The 16102-nt window shown below is 37.7% G+C and overlaps 1 protein-coding gene across 3 annotated transcripts in view; it reads left to right on the top strand.

Moving 5' to 3' along the window:
* The window catches only part of DNAJC16 (DnaJ heat shock protein family (Hsp40) member C16), a 35188-nt gene that overhangs the window by 10181 nt on the left and 8905 nt on the right, over positions 1 to 16102 (top strand). The window contains exons 5-7 of one of the 3 annotated variants that reach the window (XM_004377226.2): positions 4127 to 4311; positions 6955 to 7059; positions 7834 to 7992. In XM_004377226.2, the coding sequence (XP_004377283.1) occupies positions 4127 to 4311; positions 6955 to 7059; positions 7834 to 7992 (449 nt within the window). Of the gene's footprint in view, positions 1 to 4126; positions 4312 to 6954; positions 7993 to 16102 lie in introns of all 3 variants that reach the window. The other 2 variants (XM_023732163.1, XM_023732164.1) reach the window with 2 other exon arrangements.

The following is a 16102-nucleotide window of genomic DNA, read 5'->3' as shown; positions in this document are numbered from 1 at the left end:
AATAATAACCATTTTTATTGAACATTTTAGTTTCTATGCATTGTGCCAAATGCTTATGTGGATTATCTTTATCCACAAAACAACTCAATAAGGGAGAGACTATTATTATCCCCATTTTACAAATGAGGAAACTGAGGCCAGGCCCAGGAAAGTTAAAGAACTAATCTGAGGTCACACTGCTCAGGAGCAGCAGTGTTGGGATATGGACCCAGAAGTCTAACTCCAGAGTTCACTGTCTTAACCAATGGGCTGTACTGCTTCAGAAATAAGTAAAGCCTCGTTCCTGCACTCAGGAACCTCAATAAGAGACACACCTAACTCATCACAACAGAGGCAGTGTTTGCTGGGAGGTGCAGAGAGGGCTGCCAGGGTGTCAAGGATGATGAACATCTTGAAAATCAAGCTGCAGTTTTAGGGAAGCCCAATTGGGATGATCATGTAGTGATTATTCACCCTTACTTCTTATTTAAAAAGAACAAATTAGTCCTCTCTTTCAAGGAACTGCTAAGTATGTAACAATCAATCCCATACTATCTAGGAAATAGGTCTGCGTAGATAGTGGTGAAAAGGTATATTTTTTTCTGCTTTCGCTTTAGCTCTGTGTCCTTGATTTTGTTTTACTTTATGTTGTTTTGCATCTTTGTAGTTTGTTTATTAACAGGTTTATGTTTAGCCACGTTTGACAGTGACGTGTTCTTCCAGTTGGCTCTGTGCCATCCCTTAAGGCATAGTCAAAGGTTATAAGAAAAATGAGTGTGTGTGTGCTACAGAGCGAAAAAGGAAAGATTCTCCAAAAGATGTGATGTGCGTTTAGAATTGCGTAATGAAAGCAAATATCATTTGGAACCTCAAAATGGAGGCATCACAGAGAGATGTTTAATACTATTCAAAGCAAAGACCCTCTTACAACCTCAGAAAGAGGAGAAAATATAGTATTTTTTAATTCCCCAAACCAAACCCATTGTCATTGAGTCAGTTCCGACTCGTAGCGACCCTACAGGATGGAGTAGATCTGCCTCATAGGGCTTTTTAAGAAGCAGCTGGTGGATTTGAACTGCCGACCTTTTGGTTAGCACCCGAACTCTTAACCACTGCGCCACCAGGGTCCCTTTAATTCCCCAGGATATGTCAATTAACCAGAAACATTGACCCATAAAAACTCAGTAATGTCTCTGAAAGACATTGCATGATATTTTGCCTTTCTTCTCAGTTTGCTACTCAATTTCATGTAGATTCTGGACATGTCCATCTGTCATCTAGCCAGGTTATGCTGAGTCAGGATAAGGCTTTGTGAATAATTTTACTTGCTGTTGGCCTGGCTGATTTGCTTTGCAAATCCTGAACTTTGACGTGTAGAAAATTTGAAGGCAGAGACGGAGACAGTGGAAGCTGTTGTTTACTGTGACTCAGAGACCCCAAGTCACTACGAGTTGCTATGGTCATTTCCCAGCCTGAGTCTTAAGGAGAGAACAGTGTTGCCAGCTGTTCTTACTCTTCCTTCCCAGCTTTGCAGGGGGGAGAGGGAGGTTGAACTTATTATACTCTAAAACATCTTTTTAGGAGGAAAAAATAACTACAAATATTTAATCATTCTTGTGTGTGTGTGGTAAATATATATGTGACAAAACATTTGCCATTTCAACATTCTTTACATACACAATTCAGTGACATTAATTATGTTTATCATATTGTTCAACCATCACCATTATCCGTTTCCAAGTTTTCCCATCACCCTTAACAGAAGCTTAGTGTCCCCTGTGCAGTGATTATCATTCTTTATTCTAATCTTTATGATAATCAATATCTAGGGGAGGAGTAAAATGGCTCCAGAATTTGGAAATGGGATTATAATAGTAAGAATCAAAGTCCTTTGTAGAAATAACCCATGAAAATAACCTGAATATATTTGGAAATAACAGTGTTTAATGAAGGTGATGTACATAACCCCAAGAACCCAGAGGTAATTTTAACTAAAAGAGAAGAAACTTAATCACTAGTATTCTGTTTTAAGTGGGAAAAAAAGCTATATTAATAGGAGGCTAGGAAAAGACAATGCAGAGAGTGAGAGTTTGACATTGTTTATCCCAGCCTGCACAAGGAAGAGGCACTGAGCCTATCAGATAATAAAATTCCACTCGCGTAGGAGACAGTCTCTGTATCTGACTTCACCATGGTCTGCATGAAGTAATAATAATAATAGCTCTAATTAATTAGGTATCTACTATATTCCAGGCACTGGAATAGGTTTGAAACCCTTGCCATTTATACAGCAATTCCAGTTTAGGAGTTTATTAATTAGGAAGTAATCATACAAGTGCTTAAAGGTGTGTATACAAAGATGTACAAGGATGCCCTTTAAAACATTCCTTATCATAGTGAAAGCCCAAAACAACTTCAATGTGCAAGAGTAAAGAACTGGTTAAATAGATTGATAGCCCAATTTTGGTGAGCTCCTATCATGTGCCAAGTTCTGTTCTGGGTGCTTGGAATACATCAGCCAACTAAACCAAGATCCTTGCCTTCATGAGGCTTACATTGTAGCAGGGGAAGACAGACAGTAAACAACTGATAGAATAAGTAAGGCAGTGGTATGTTAGAAGATGGTAAGTGCTTTGGGAAAGACAAAAGTGAGCAGGTTGAGGGACTTGAGTGTGGGGAGGGCAGTTTTAAATATAGGAGCCAGGCTAGGCTTCATTGTGAAGGACTCGAAGAAGGTGAAGGAGTCAGCTATGCAGTTATCAGGGGGGACGTGCACTGCCGGCAGAGGGAACAGCCACTGCGAAGGCCCTAAGGCAGGAGGGTGCCAGTGTGTTCGAGGAAGACCAAGGGTGCTAGAGGCTGGAGCGAGGTGAGTGTGAGGAGTAGGAGAGGAGGGAGGTCAGAGGGGGACCAGGGACCAAATCAGGAGAAGTCTTACTGGCCCTGGTAATGATTGTGGATTTTATTCTGAGTGAAATGGGGAGCCTTTGCAGGATTTGGACAGAGGAGTGACAGGATCTGTGTTTATGTTTTAGAAGGTACAGTCTGGTTACTATGTTGAGAATAGACTGTAGGGGGACAAGGAGAAACAGGGAGACCATTTAGGAGGCTATTACAGTAACCCAGACAAGAGATGATGATGACTCAGGTAGGAGAGGATAATGAAAGTGACAGAAAATGCTTCACTTCTGGGTGTCTTTTGAAGACAGGACCAAAAGGACTTGTCGACAGATGGGATATAGGGTGTGAGAGACGAGAGAAGTCAAAGATGACTCATAATATTTTTGGCCTGAGTAGTTGGGAAGGATGAGACTGCCATCAGCTGAAATGGCAAAGGCATGGGCGGACCAGGTTTGTGGGAAGAATCAGGAGTTCTGTTTTTGGAAATGTTAAGTTTGAGAAGTCTTAGACATCCACAAAAAGATACATATTTCCTGGCTGTTAGTATTTCATGTATCTCTGCTGTCAAGCAGAGTGACTGGCCCTCCAGATACACTGGTGAAAGAACAAGAAAAGTATTAAGTGAAAAAAGCTAAAAACAATACAGTATCCCATTTTATTTTACATATACACAAGTGTCTGTAGGAAAAGTTACAAAATATTAACAGTGGTTATTTTGGGATATGGGCTTTTGAATGATTTTTACTTAATTTCTTTCTCTTTTTGCTCATTTGTATTTTGTAGTATCTCTATATATGAAAGGGGGGACATGTTCAGAAGAGGAAGAAAACTAACTTTTTTCTACCCTCTTGATAAATTGTGGTTTTTTTCAACCATTGCCCAGTTGATGGACCCGTGGATTATTTAAGGTTTATTTTTGTTTTTCTATTTATGACTAGCAACACTATGTACAGGTTGCTCACTTTTCTTTTAAAGTATTTCTTTATGATGTACTCCCAAAATTAGAAATAACAAGCTAAAAGATACAAAATTTTTAGCTCTTCTTAGATATTAACAGATTTCTCTGCAAAAAAATAGAACCAATTTAGAATTCCAGCAGTGAAAGAATGCTGGACAACCTATTAGGAATGATAACCTCTCCTACCAGGTGGGGATTTCTATTTTACATCAAAAAATTACTTGTCAGCACTTGGTCCAACTGCCATGGGGCATGGAAAGGCTTCATATAGTCTTCGATCCTTTTCAGGTGTAGGAATTGGTGTGGTCCATGCTGGGTACGAGAGACGCCTAGCCCATCACCTCGGAGCGCATAGCACACCCTCTATCCTAGGAATTATAAATGGGAAAATCTCCTTCTTCCATAACGCAGTTGTCCGTGAGAACCTACGGCAATTTGTAGAAAGTCTTCTTCCAGGGAACTTGGTGGAGAAAGTAAGTACCTATTGAGGAGAATATGGCTGAGAAGTAGTTTATGAGTTGCCTGGGACTGCTCATTGCCCTGAACTCTACATCTGGTCATCTCAGACCTGAGTTTCCTTTTGTGTAGGACATGATACATATTAATTAATTACTTAAACTAAATCATTTAAATGAAATATGTAAAAGACTGAAAATTGAACAGACTAAGTACAGAGACTGAAAGAATTCATACCTGTTAGTAGCTACTTTGAAGGTTTTATGCTATCATAGATTTTACACAACCATGATATCATATCATATCATCCGCTGTACCTAAAATTACACTGGCTATTTTCTAAACAAAAAATTAGATCACATGGTAGGATGAAGGAATTCTTTCCAACTTGTGAATTTGTTCATGTGAAGGTATTTGTCTTATGAAAGTATTCAAATTAAATTCCGTTGGGTTCTGTATTTAATGATTAAATCTATAGAAAAGAACAGAGTTCATGAAATTAAATACTGTTTTTGGAAATTTTTAATAGACTTTCTTTTTCAGAGCAGTTTTAGGTTTACAGAACAATCATGTAGAAAGTACAGAGTTCCCATATACCTCCTCTCCCTGCTGCCCACAGGTTCCTCTATAAGCATCTTGCATTAGTGTGATATCTTTGTTAAAATCGATGGCTGGTAGCGATTCATTATTGTTAACTAAAGTATCTTAACTAAAGTCCATAGTTTACATTAGGGTTCACTCTTTGTGTTGTGTAGTCCTGTGGGTTTTGATAATCACATAATATTTGGTTATGTATTTAATGATCAAATCCACAGAAAACACCACGTTCCATTAAATCAAATACTGTTATTGGAAATTTTAAAAACTTGTAGTGATGGCACTAGTATGAATGCATTTTACAAGGTTGAGCTAAAGAAGCCAGACACAAAGAATTCACACTAGTTTATAATTTTTATACTTAAAAAGCATCTCTTTTTTTTTTCTAGTATCTTAGGTTAAGGGTCAGAGGAACTGGGAAATGACTCTTATTTTGCTTTAAATAGTTTGTTCTTTTAACAATACCAGGGAGAGTGAACATACAGAAATTTCCATCCTATTTGTAATACAGTGTTTATAGACTCTGTCCTGCTGAATCATAATCCACAAAAGAAGTGAAAGAAAATTGTGAGAGAGCGTTGTAGGTTCCTAAAATGATGATAGGTTGGCCTACCTATTGTAAAGTATTTATTCTATGCCAAGTACTATGATACATGTTGAGGAGACTTTTCAAGGAGCTCCAGTCCGGTGGGTAATTCTTTTCTACCCATGTGTCGTGAGCCCATTCTAGAGAGTTGGGAAAGGCTTCCTGGCAGAAATGACCCCTGACTGAAATTTGCTAGGTAAGATGAGAAAAGTAGTGACTGAGTTCCAGGCAGACAGGTCCAGAGAAGTGAAACAGCCTGCTTTGTAGGAAGCAGTCATTGTTGAGCAGGAGAAGATGAAATTAGAAGGGTCAATGGGAAGCTCACTATGAAGGCCTCACAGGGCTCGATGCCCTTTTAAGGAGCTTAGGTCTTGGTCTGCAGGTGATGGGGAGCCACTGAATGAGGTTAAGCAGAGGAGTGAAATGATCAGATTTGAGTTTTATTATATAGATCACTCTGGAAACAGTGTGGAAAGGTGGATTTTTCTAAACTCCTATGAAAAATTTCTAGATAGAAATTTAATTTATTCAAGTTTTTTGTTTTTTTCTTTCAAGATTATTTTAGGGCATAAACGGGAACACAAAAGTAGCAATTCACATGGCAATAAATGAAATTTAGTAGTAGGGTTGTTGTTGTTGTTAGGTGCCATCGACTTCCTTCCAACTCATAGCGACCCCATGTACAACAGAATGAAACACTGCCCGGTCCTGCTCCAGCCTCACAATCGTTGCTGTATGTTTGAGCCCATTGTTGCAGCCACTGTGTCAGTCCATCTCATTGAGGGTCTTCCTCTTTTTGCTGACTCTCTACTTTACCAGGCTTGATGTCACTCTCCAGGGACTGGTCCCTCTTAATAACATTTCCAAAGTACGTAAAACAATGTCTTGCCGTCCTCACTTCTATGGAGTATTCTGGCTGTACTTCTTCCAAGACAGATTTGTTCCTTCTTCTGGCAGTCCATAGGATATTCAGTATTCTTCACCAACACCGTAATTCGTAGGCATCAGTTTTTCTTCGGTCTTCCTTATTCATTGTCCAGCTTTTGCATACATATGAGGTGATTGAAAATACCATGACTTGGGTCAGGTGTACCATAGACTGCCTTATTTTTATACATTTGAAAGGGGAAGTTTTGCAATATCTTCTACATATTAATAGATTAAGAGGTATAGTCTGTAATAAGAGCCAACTTGAAAGTTCAGTTTGTTTGTTTGTTTTGAAATATGGCCAGTAAGTGTTTTGGAAAGGATTATGATTACAGACTTTAAGAGATGGAACAAATGAAAATATGAAATCAATGTCCCTGTTCTTTTAAATAGCTTTAGTCAAATGAAGACAAAAAGATTAGTTGTCTGCCTCTTTTATTTTTTTCAAAATAATCTTTCACATATATTTGATTTTATTATTTCCAGATAGGATTATAATACAGCTATTAAGAATCAAATATTGAAACTAACATCCTGTTTTCAACTTAAGGTTACAAATAAAAATTATGTCAGATTCCTCTCCGGCTGGCAGCAAGAGAATAAACCTCATGTCCTTCTGTTTGACCAAATGCCAGTTGTGCCACTACTATACAAGGTATTTCATGTGCTGGGGTAATGTTTTTATTTCTTTGGTGAAAAGAGTAATGTCTGGGTTGAAACTTGTAGCCTGATTATCCTTTTTGTAGGTAATAGCATGTCCCATGGGAGGTATTTGAAGACCAGAAATTTGCCTTAGCCACCATACATTGAGCACCTATTGATGCTAGTTACTGTACTTGTGCCATCCACATACATCATACCATTCAGTCCCCAGGAGAACCCAACGTTATATGTATTATCCCTATTTTATAGACCAAGCTACTGAGGCTTAGAGTGGTTTTGAAGCTTACCCAGGGTCTCATGACAGTGTGGTGAAGGTGTGATCCCATTGAAGCCTGTCTGACTCCAAAATCTGTCCTCTTACTGGTACCCTGTACTACACTTCCAGGACACGTTTCGTTATCACTGTGACATGAGATGGGAGAGGAAAGTGACCTGTGTAACCGTTTGCATGGCCACTGTCATCTTATATAATCAGGGTATGGAAATTTCCACAGACACTCCATGCTACCCACCAAGTACAGCCATCAGTAAGATGAATATTTTGCTTTATCTTTGAAAAGAAGAGTTAGTTGTATTTACCTTTGTTGGTGTAATTTTCATGCATGGAACACCACAGATTTCCTAGGTTCAAGGTATAGAAGACCTAGTGGGACTAAATAAGACAGGATTCATCTTTACCCATTGATGTGAAAAAGTCACACTTGATTTGTGATTTAAGCTCTGTGCTATCAATTTAGTTTTCTTCCTATCTATTTTGCCCTAACAGTTGACTGCTTTTGCATACAAAGATTATTTGTCATTTGGATATGTATATGTCGGTTTGAGGGGGGCCGAAGAGATGACAAGGCAGTACAACATCAATGCCTATGCCCCCACCATCTTGATCTTTAAAGAACACATCAACAAGCCTGCTGATGTTATCCAGGTATGTGAGAGTCAGCGTCTTTCCTTCTTGAGCCTTCACATTAATAGCAAAATTGAACAAAACAGGTAAAACGGGCAGGATAAATTAGTTATTAATTTCTTCCTTTAGATATACAAAATTTTAAAATGAGTTGGTTTTTTATCTGACTTGGTACTGTTTTGCTTAAGAATTAAATGTAAAACAATAATAAAAAGAAATTAAAAACCATAAACTCATTCAAAGAATGAAGCTATAGGTGAATATTTATCTAATCTTAAGATGGGGAAGGGTTAAAAGCACTGGGAAAATCTTACTGGGAAAATCTTACTAGATAAATCTTAATAATTTGACTATAGCTTTTAAATTTTTATTTAAAAATTTAAAGTTAACAAATGGGAAATACAACACATGTAAAAGAAATTGATATTTTTAGTTTCTAAAGAGCTCCTTCTAATCAAGAAGATCAGCATAAAAACTTCTTGGGAAGATAAGCTAAGAATATGAACAAAATTCAGAGAACAAGTTCAAATGACTGATGAGCATTTTTAAAAATGAAGTCTCGCTGATAATCAGAGAAATGCAGATTTAACATTTTTTTCACCCATCAAATTGACAGATATTTTCAAAGTAAAAATAGTAGTATTGAGGGTGTAAAGAAACAGGCACTCTTTTACCCTGCAGATGGAAGTAAGCTCACAGAAAAGCAATTTATCGATAATGTGTTAACTGCCTAGATTCATTCAGCAAGAGAGCCCTCCCGAGTACCCTTTATGTGCCAAGCAGTGAGCCTATGGATAGAATTCCCTGCCCTGTAGTCTAGTGGAGAAGACAATCAGCATAACGTATCTACTGTGGTGATATTATATAGTGATACGTGCTAAGGAAAAAAATATGGTAGAAAAATGTGGAGTATTGGTGGAGGGTGGCAGTTTTAAGATAGAGTGGCCAAGAAGAGCCTTGGTAAGATGATGCTTGGGGAGAGACCTGAAGGAGGTGAGATTCCCTTTTCGTAATCTGTCCTAAGGGAATAGGGGCACAAAGATTCACCTACAAAGATGTTAAGTATCATTCATAATATGAAAATTGAGGGGGAAATAGAAATATCCAGCAGCAGGATAAATATTGGTACCTCCCAAACAGAGAATATTATCTAGCTGTTTAAAATGGCAATTTGAAGAATACATGAGAATATTTTCATAAAATAACGTTAAAGAGCAAGCAGGATGCAAAAGTGTATATACATTTTAAACACGATCTCAGTGTTTTAACATACGAACAAGTGTGTATGTATAGGAGAAAACTGGAAATAAGGGCTTTATTTATTTTACTATCAAAACTTTAATAGTGGTATCTCTTTGATGGCAAAATTATATGTTAGTTTTTATGTTTCCCCAAATCCCTATAATGAACATATTTTACATTTTTTAATGTTTAAAAATCAGCAAAGATCCTTTGACTGTCCGTCTCTTACGGGAGGCTAGAGTGAGAAGTTCTATACTGTATTTCATTCACTCAGTAAACATTTCGTTCCCTGCCTACTATGTAGCAAGTACAGAGAGAGCTCTGACATCCAGAGTTACAAGACCTGTAGTCTTGGCCCTCAGACAAAAACCAAAAACTAAACCCGTTGCCATCAAGTCAATTCCGATTCATAGCGACCCTATAGGACAGAGTAGAACTGCGCCATAGGGTTTCCAAGGAGCAGCTGGTAGATTCGAACTACTGACCTTTTGGACACCAGCCAAAGGCTTAACCACTGTGCCACCAGGGCTCCTCTCAAACAAAAGGGAGCTAATATATAACCATGAACAAAGTGATTTGATATTTCTGCATATTCTTGTGACGAAGAACATTGTTTATATTTGATCATTATATTTATTAGACACTTGCAAATTAAGACAGAAGTAACTCTTTGGGTTTCCATGAACTGAAGCAGTTGAGGTGAGGAGAGAGACCAACTAGCAGTTTCCATGCACTGTGATGGGTGCCTCACTTAGAGGCAGAGTGAGCCCAGAGTGCCATATGAACATAAATGAAGGGTACCTGAGACTATGGAAATAGGGAAGGATGTTGTGTGTGTCAGAACCAGACATAGAAAGTGGATAGTAAAGAAGAGCAGCTGGCTTACAAGGTAGTAAGTTGTACGCATTAAATTAGAGATGCCTGTATGGTCGCTATGAGTTGGAATCAGCTTGACGGCAACAGGTTTGGTTTTTTGGTTTGGTTATAGGAAATCTTAAGAGCCCTGGTGGCACAGTGGTTAAGTGCTTGGCTGCTAACCAAAAGGTCAGCAGTTGGAACCCACTAGCTGCTCCACGGGAGAAAGATGTGGCAGTCTGCTTCTGTAAAAGATTTACAGCCTTGGAAACCTATGGGGCAGTTCTACTCTGTCCTTTAGTGCCACTATGAGTCGGAATCGACTCAGTGGCAACAGGTATAGAAAATCTAAAGGGAAATGTCCATCTGGCAATTGGGTATAGGACTCTGGATCTTTGGAAAGGCATATGGGCTGGGGGCAGAGATTTGTGGGTCATTAGTAAATGATTAGTGGTTAAAGTCTTGAGTACGGGTGAGATCTCCCATGCATATGTGAAGTAAGGAGAGAAGGTGGCCAAGGGCAAAACTCTGGACAACCACCAGCAAATAAAAAGAGGGGGTGCATGATGGAGACCAAGAAAGAACTGAAAAGAGAGTCAGGGGGAAAAAAAGTACCAGTGGTGGGATAGAGGCAAGAGAAGATCATCTCAACCTATGTTCAATCTGTAAAGACTTCCTAAATTGCTTTTTAGTAATAGCTTATACTCTTGAGAATTGTATTTATTTATCCCCTAGGGAAAATTGCAGGTCAAATACATTTATGAAATAACTGGTACAAATGGACGCTTTATCACCCTGCCCTTTATAGATACAAAAATGCACCCTTAATGTAAACCGAGTTTTCTCAGTGGCAGGTGGCTTAGTACAGCTCTAGTAACACCAGTTGTTTTTTCCTGTAGCTCTAGTTGTCATTGCTGTATAGTGTTTATGACCACACTATAATTGATCTATTCATTCTTCGGTTGATGGCACTTTAGGGCTTTGAGGAGCAGTGTTGCCATGAACATTATATATGTTCTAGTGTACCCAAGCACAAGTTTCTCTCAGGGTAGCAAAAAATTTTCAAAATCTGGTTCACAGACCCCTGAGGGATTACCTAAGGCCCTTATGTTCTTCATCCCTGAGCACTCACAGTAAAAACAAACAGATGCCACTAATTTTACTTTAAAATATCCTTGATGAAGCATTAAAAATTACTAGTTTAAATCTTGACCCTCATGTGCATGTCTTTGATAGTTTCAGTATCGTGTGAAGAAATGGGAAGTGTTACATAAAGCACTTCTGCGTGGCAGTGTACAGAGGTTGTCTTGAGGACAAGCACGTGTGTGCAGTTGTTTAACTCGTGAGTTGAGCTAACCACTTTTTTTTTTTTTTTTTAATGGAACATTATTTTTACTTGAAAGAATACCCGACGAACAAACTATGGTTATTCAGACTTAGTTATTTGGCAGACATTGTCTCAAAAATGAGTGGATTGAGCCTGGCACTTTAAGGAAAACAACTGATGGTGTTTGTTGTCAGTGATAAAATTCAGGCTTTCAAAAAAATTAGAATTTTGGAAATTTGTATCGACCATCATGAGCTGACAGCGTCACAGAATTTTCTGATGAGATCGGCTCATCAGTGTGATGCGATTTTTTTGATATAGTAAGATGAAATTGTCAACCTTTGAAAGATCAGTGAACCAGTATTTTCCAAATGACTTGGATGTGATGTTACAGAATCATGCTTGAGTAAAAGATCCATTCCAAGTGCAAAGTGATCAATGGATTTTAATTTAATAAAGTATGAAAAGTTCATTGATAGGTTTCAGATTCCATATAGCAACCAACCTTATAGAAACTACCACTTGTCAAGTTTTGATATAGTATCAGAGATGAATATCGACAATTATCTGAAAAGCTATTAAAACATTCCTTCCTTTTCCAGCTATATATCTGTGTGAGGCTGGATTTTCAACTAAAGCAATATACTACCGCAAATTGCTTGTAGAAACAGATAAGAGAATCCACCTATCTTTCCTATGAAGCCAGACATTAAAGAGATTTGCAAAAATGTAAAACAGTGCCACTTGCTAAATAGTTTGGTTTTGGAAATGTTAGTTGTTTTTCATTTTTAAAAAATGTGCTAACATGTTTGTTATGGATTTGTATGGGTTTATTATTTTTTAAATGAATTATTACATTTTTTTTAAGTTTCTCAATTTTAATTTCTAATACAGTAAATATCAATAGATATAACCCACACAAACAAAAGTTCGTCAGAGTCCTCAGTAATTTTTGAGAGTATAAGTTGTCCTGAGACCAAAAAGTTTGAGAACAGCTGTTCTAGGGTATAACTAGATGTAAAATTGCTGAATCCTAGAATATGTAACTCTCCAGCTTTGGTAGGTAATGTGTTTTCCAAAGTTGTGGTACCAGTTTACATTTCCACGGGTTTCTAGGTTGAGTGAGCATATAGTGATATCTCACTGTGGTTCTGCTTTGCAGTCCCTTAGTTACAGGGAAGCTGAGCATTTTGGTATTTGCATATGGGCCTTTTCGGTTTCCTCTTTCGTAAAGTGCCCATCTTTTACCTGGGTTTTTGTTTTTTTGTTTTTTTTTTTTTCCCTGTTAGATTGTCTGCCTTCTTGTTATTAACATGTAGGAGTTGTTTATGTGTTCTAGACTCTAGTTTGGTTTTTTTTTTCTCCCTTCTAGTCTTTTATCGTTTATATGAGTGTCAAATATCTTCATTCTGTGGCTTGTTTTTTCACTCTTTTTATGCTAACATCCCTCCCCCTGCTTTTTAAAATTTATTTATCGAAGTATAAAACAACATGTAGAGAAGTGCACAGATCAGAATTTGTGGAGCACGGTGCATTGTCGTAAAATGAATACATACACATTAGCATTTGTTGGGTCAAAAAGAGAAATATTATCAGCCCTCCAGAAGGCCCTCTCTTTCTCCCAACCACTTCCCCTCTTTTCCAAAAGTAAGCACTATCCTGTTTCCTAACACCATAGATTAGTTTTGCCTGTTTTTGAATTTTATACAAATGGAATCATCCAGTGTGTATCTTTCGTGTCTGGCATCTCTCAACATTGTTTGAGACAGTCATCCACGTCATTATGTCGAGTTTTAGTTTGTTCATTCTTATTATGAAAATTGCATGGTATGAATAAACCGCAGTGTGCTTGTCCATTCTGTTGTTGATGAATATTTGGGTTTTTCCAGTTTTGGGTTATTTGAATAATGATGCTATGAATATATTCTTGTATTTAGTGTCTTTTTTATTAATGTAACTTCTTAATTTTAATATATTCAACTATTAATATTTTCCTTTTTAATTGGTTCTTGTTTGTTTATTATTGAAGACATCCTTCCCTACACCAGGGTTATGAAGATGTTCTTTTCATAGAGCTTCTAAAAGCTTTATAGTTTGCCTTTATAGTTTTGTTTAGATATTTTAAATCATCTGGAAGTAGTCATGATATCTGGTAGAGAAAAAAAATCCTGTCGCTTTGTTTTTTGGATTTGGGGTTTTTTATCTTCAAAAGCATCTTGACTGTTCTTGGTCTTTTGAACTTTTTGTATACACTGTAAATTCTGTCAGTTCCACCAAAACAAACAAAAAAATGTTGGGATTTTGTTGGGTTTGTATTGGTTCTTTAAATCAATTTGTGGAGAATAGACGTATTTACCAAATTGAAACTTCCAAGCTGTGAACATGATACCTCTGTTTCATTTGTTTAGGTCTTCTGATATCTCTCAATAAGGTTTTATTATTTTACCTGTAGAAATCATATATATGTGTGTGTATTTTTTTTCCAGTTTATTTCTCATTCCCACTGCTGTCGAGTTGATTCCAACTCATAGCGACCCTGTAGGACAGGGTAGAACTGCCCCATAGGGCGTCCAAGGCTGTAAATTTTTTCAGAAGCAATTGCCACGTTTCGCCTGCCAAGCAGCTAGTGGGTTTAAACGGCTGACCTTTCAGTTAGGAGCCGAGGGCTTAACCACTGTGCCACCAGGACTCCTCCTGGTTTATACAGTGCTCCTTCCAGTATATTGCTGGATTCAGTTTGCTAACATTTTGTTTAGGATTTCTGTACCTATGCTCAGAAATAAGATTGACCTCTAACTTTTGTTTCTCATGATACCCGTGTTGGGCTTTGACATCATGAAATGAGTTGGGGAATATTCCCCATTTTTCTATTCTCAGGAAGACCTTACGTTAGTTTGGATTATCATCCTTGAAAGTTTGGTAGAAACCATTTATAAAACTGTCTACATCTTGAGTTTTGGGGTTTCGGGTTTTGTTTTAAGGAAAGATTTTTCACTATTGCAAGCTTCTTTAATGGTTATAGAACTATTTAACTTTTCTGTTTTTTTTTTTTTTTTGGACTTTGTTATATTTTTCTAGATATTTTTCCATTTCATCTAAATTTTCAAATTTAAAAAACTTTTTTTAACTTCTGCAGCATAGGTAGTGATTGCCCCTTTTCATTCTTGTTAATGGTTATTTGTGTCTTTTGTTTTCATGATCAATTTTACAAGAGGTTTGTCAGTTTTATTAGCTCTTTCAAAGAACCGATTTTAGCTTTGTTAATTCTTTTTATTTGTTTTGTTTCATTAATTTTACTTTTTATTATTTCCTTCTTTCTACTTTTACATTTTGCTGTTTGCTTTTAACTTCTTGACATGGATGTTTTTTAGTTCATTAACTGCTTTTCTGATCTATTCATTTTAAGACTACCATTATCCGCTATCTGCTGCTCTGACTGCATCCCAAAGTTTGTGTTGTTTTGTTTTAATTGTGGTAAAATATATATAACATTCCCATCAACAGATGAATGGATAAACAAACTGCGGTACATACACACAATGGAGTATTACACAACGATAAAGAACAATGGTGAATCTGCGAAGCATCTCACAGCATGCATGAAACTGGAGGACGTTATGCTGAGTGAAATAAGTCAGTCACAAAAGGGCAAATATTGTATGAGACCTCTACTGTAAAAACTCGTGAAAAGGTTTACACACAGAAACAATCTTTGATGGTTATGAGGGATGGGAGGGGTGGGAGGGGGAAATACTAAATAGACAATAGATAAGTGGTAACTTTGGTGAAGGGTAAGACAGTACACAATACTGGGGAAGCCAGCACAACATGTACAAGGCGAGGTCACGGAAGCTCCATAGACACATCCAAACTCCCTGAGGGACTGAATTGCTAGGCTGAGGGCCGTGGGGACCATGGTCTCAGGGAACATCTAGCCCAATTGGTATAACATAGTTTATAAAGAAAATGTTCTATATTTTACTTTGGTGAGTAGCGTCTGGCGTCTTAAAAGCAGCCATCTAAGATACTCCACTGGTCTTACCCCTTTGAGAGCATGGGAGAAGGAATAAAACAAGATACAAGGGAAACATTGGTCCAAAGGTCTAATGGACCGCAACTACCACGGCCTCCACCAGACTGAGTTCAGTACTACTAGATGGTGCCCGGCTACCACCACTGACTGCTCTGACAGGGATCACAACAGAGGGTCCCAGACAAAGCTGGAGAAAAGTGTAGAACAAAATTCTAACTCACAAAAAAAGACCAGACTTACTGGTCTGACAGAGAAATGGAGAAACCCTGAGAGTATGGCCCCTGGACACTCTTTTAGCTCAGTAATGAAGTGGTTCACCATTCAGCCAAAGATTAGATAGCCCCATAAAACAGAACAAGACTAATGGGGGACAACAGCCCAGGGACAAGGACTAGAAGGCAGTAGGGGACAAGAAAGCTGGTAATAGGGAACCCAAGGTCCAGAAGGGGGAGTGTTGACATGTCGTGGGATTGTTAACCAATGTCATAAAACAGTATGTGTACTAACTGTTTAATGAGAAACTCTTTGTTCTGTAAACCTTCATCTAAAGTACAAAAAAAAGTAAAAATAGATATAATGTAAAATTTACCATTTTAACTATTTTTAAGTGTACGATTCAGTGGCATTAAGTACATTCACAATGTTGTGCAACCATTACCACCATCAATTTCCAG

Source organism: Trichechus manatus, unplaced genomic scaffold (genome assembly GCF_000243295.1).
Source record: "Trichechus manatus latirostris isolate Lorelei unplaced genomic scaffold, TriManLat1.0 scaffold00048, whole genome shotgun sequence".
In the NCBI taxonomy this organism is placed as follows: domain Eukaryota; kingdom Metazoa; phylum Chordata; class Mammalia; order Sirenia; family Trichechidae; genus Trichechus; species Trichechus manatus.
This window is presented reverse-complemented; position numbering and strand designations above follow the sequence as displayed.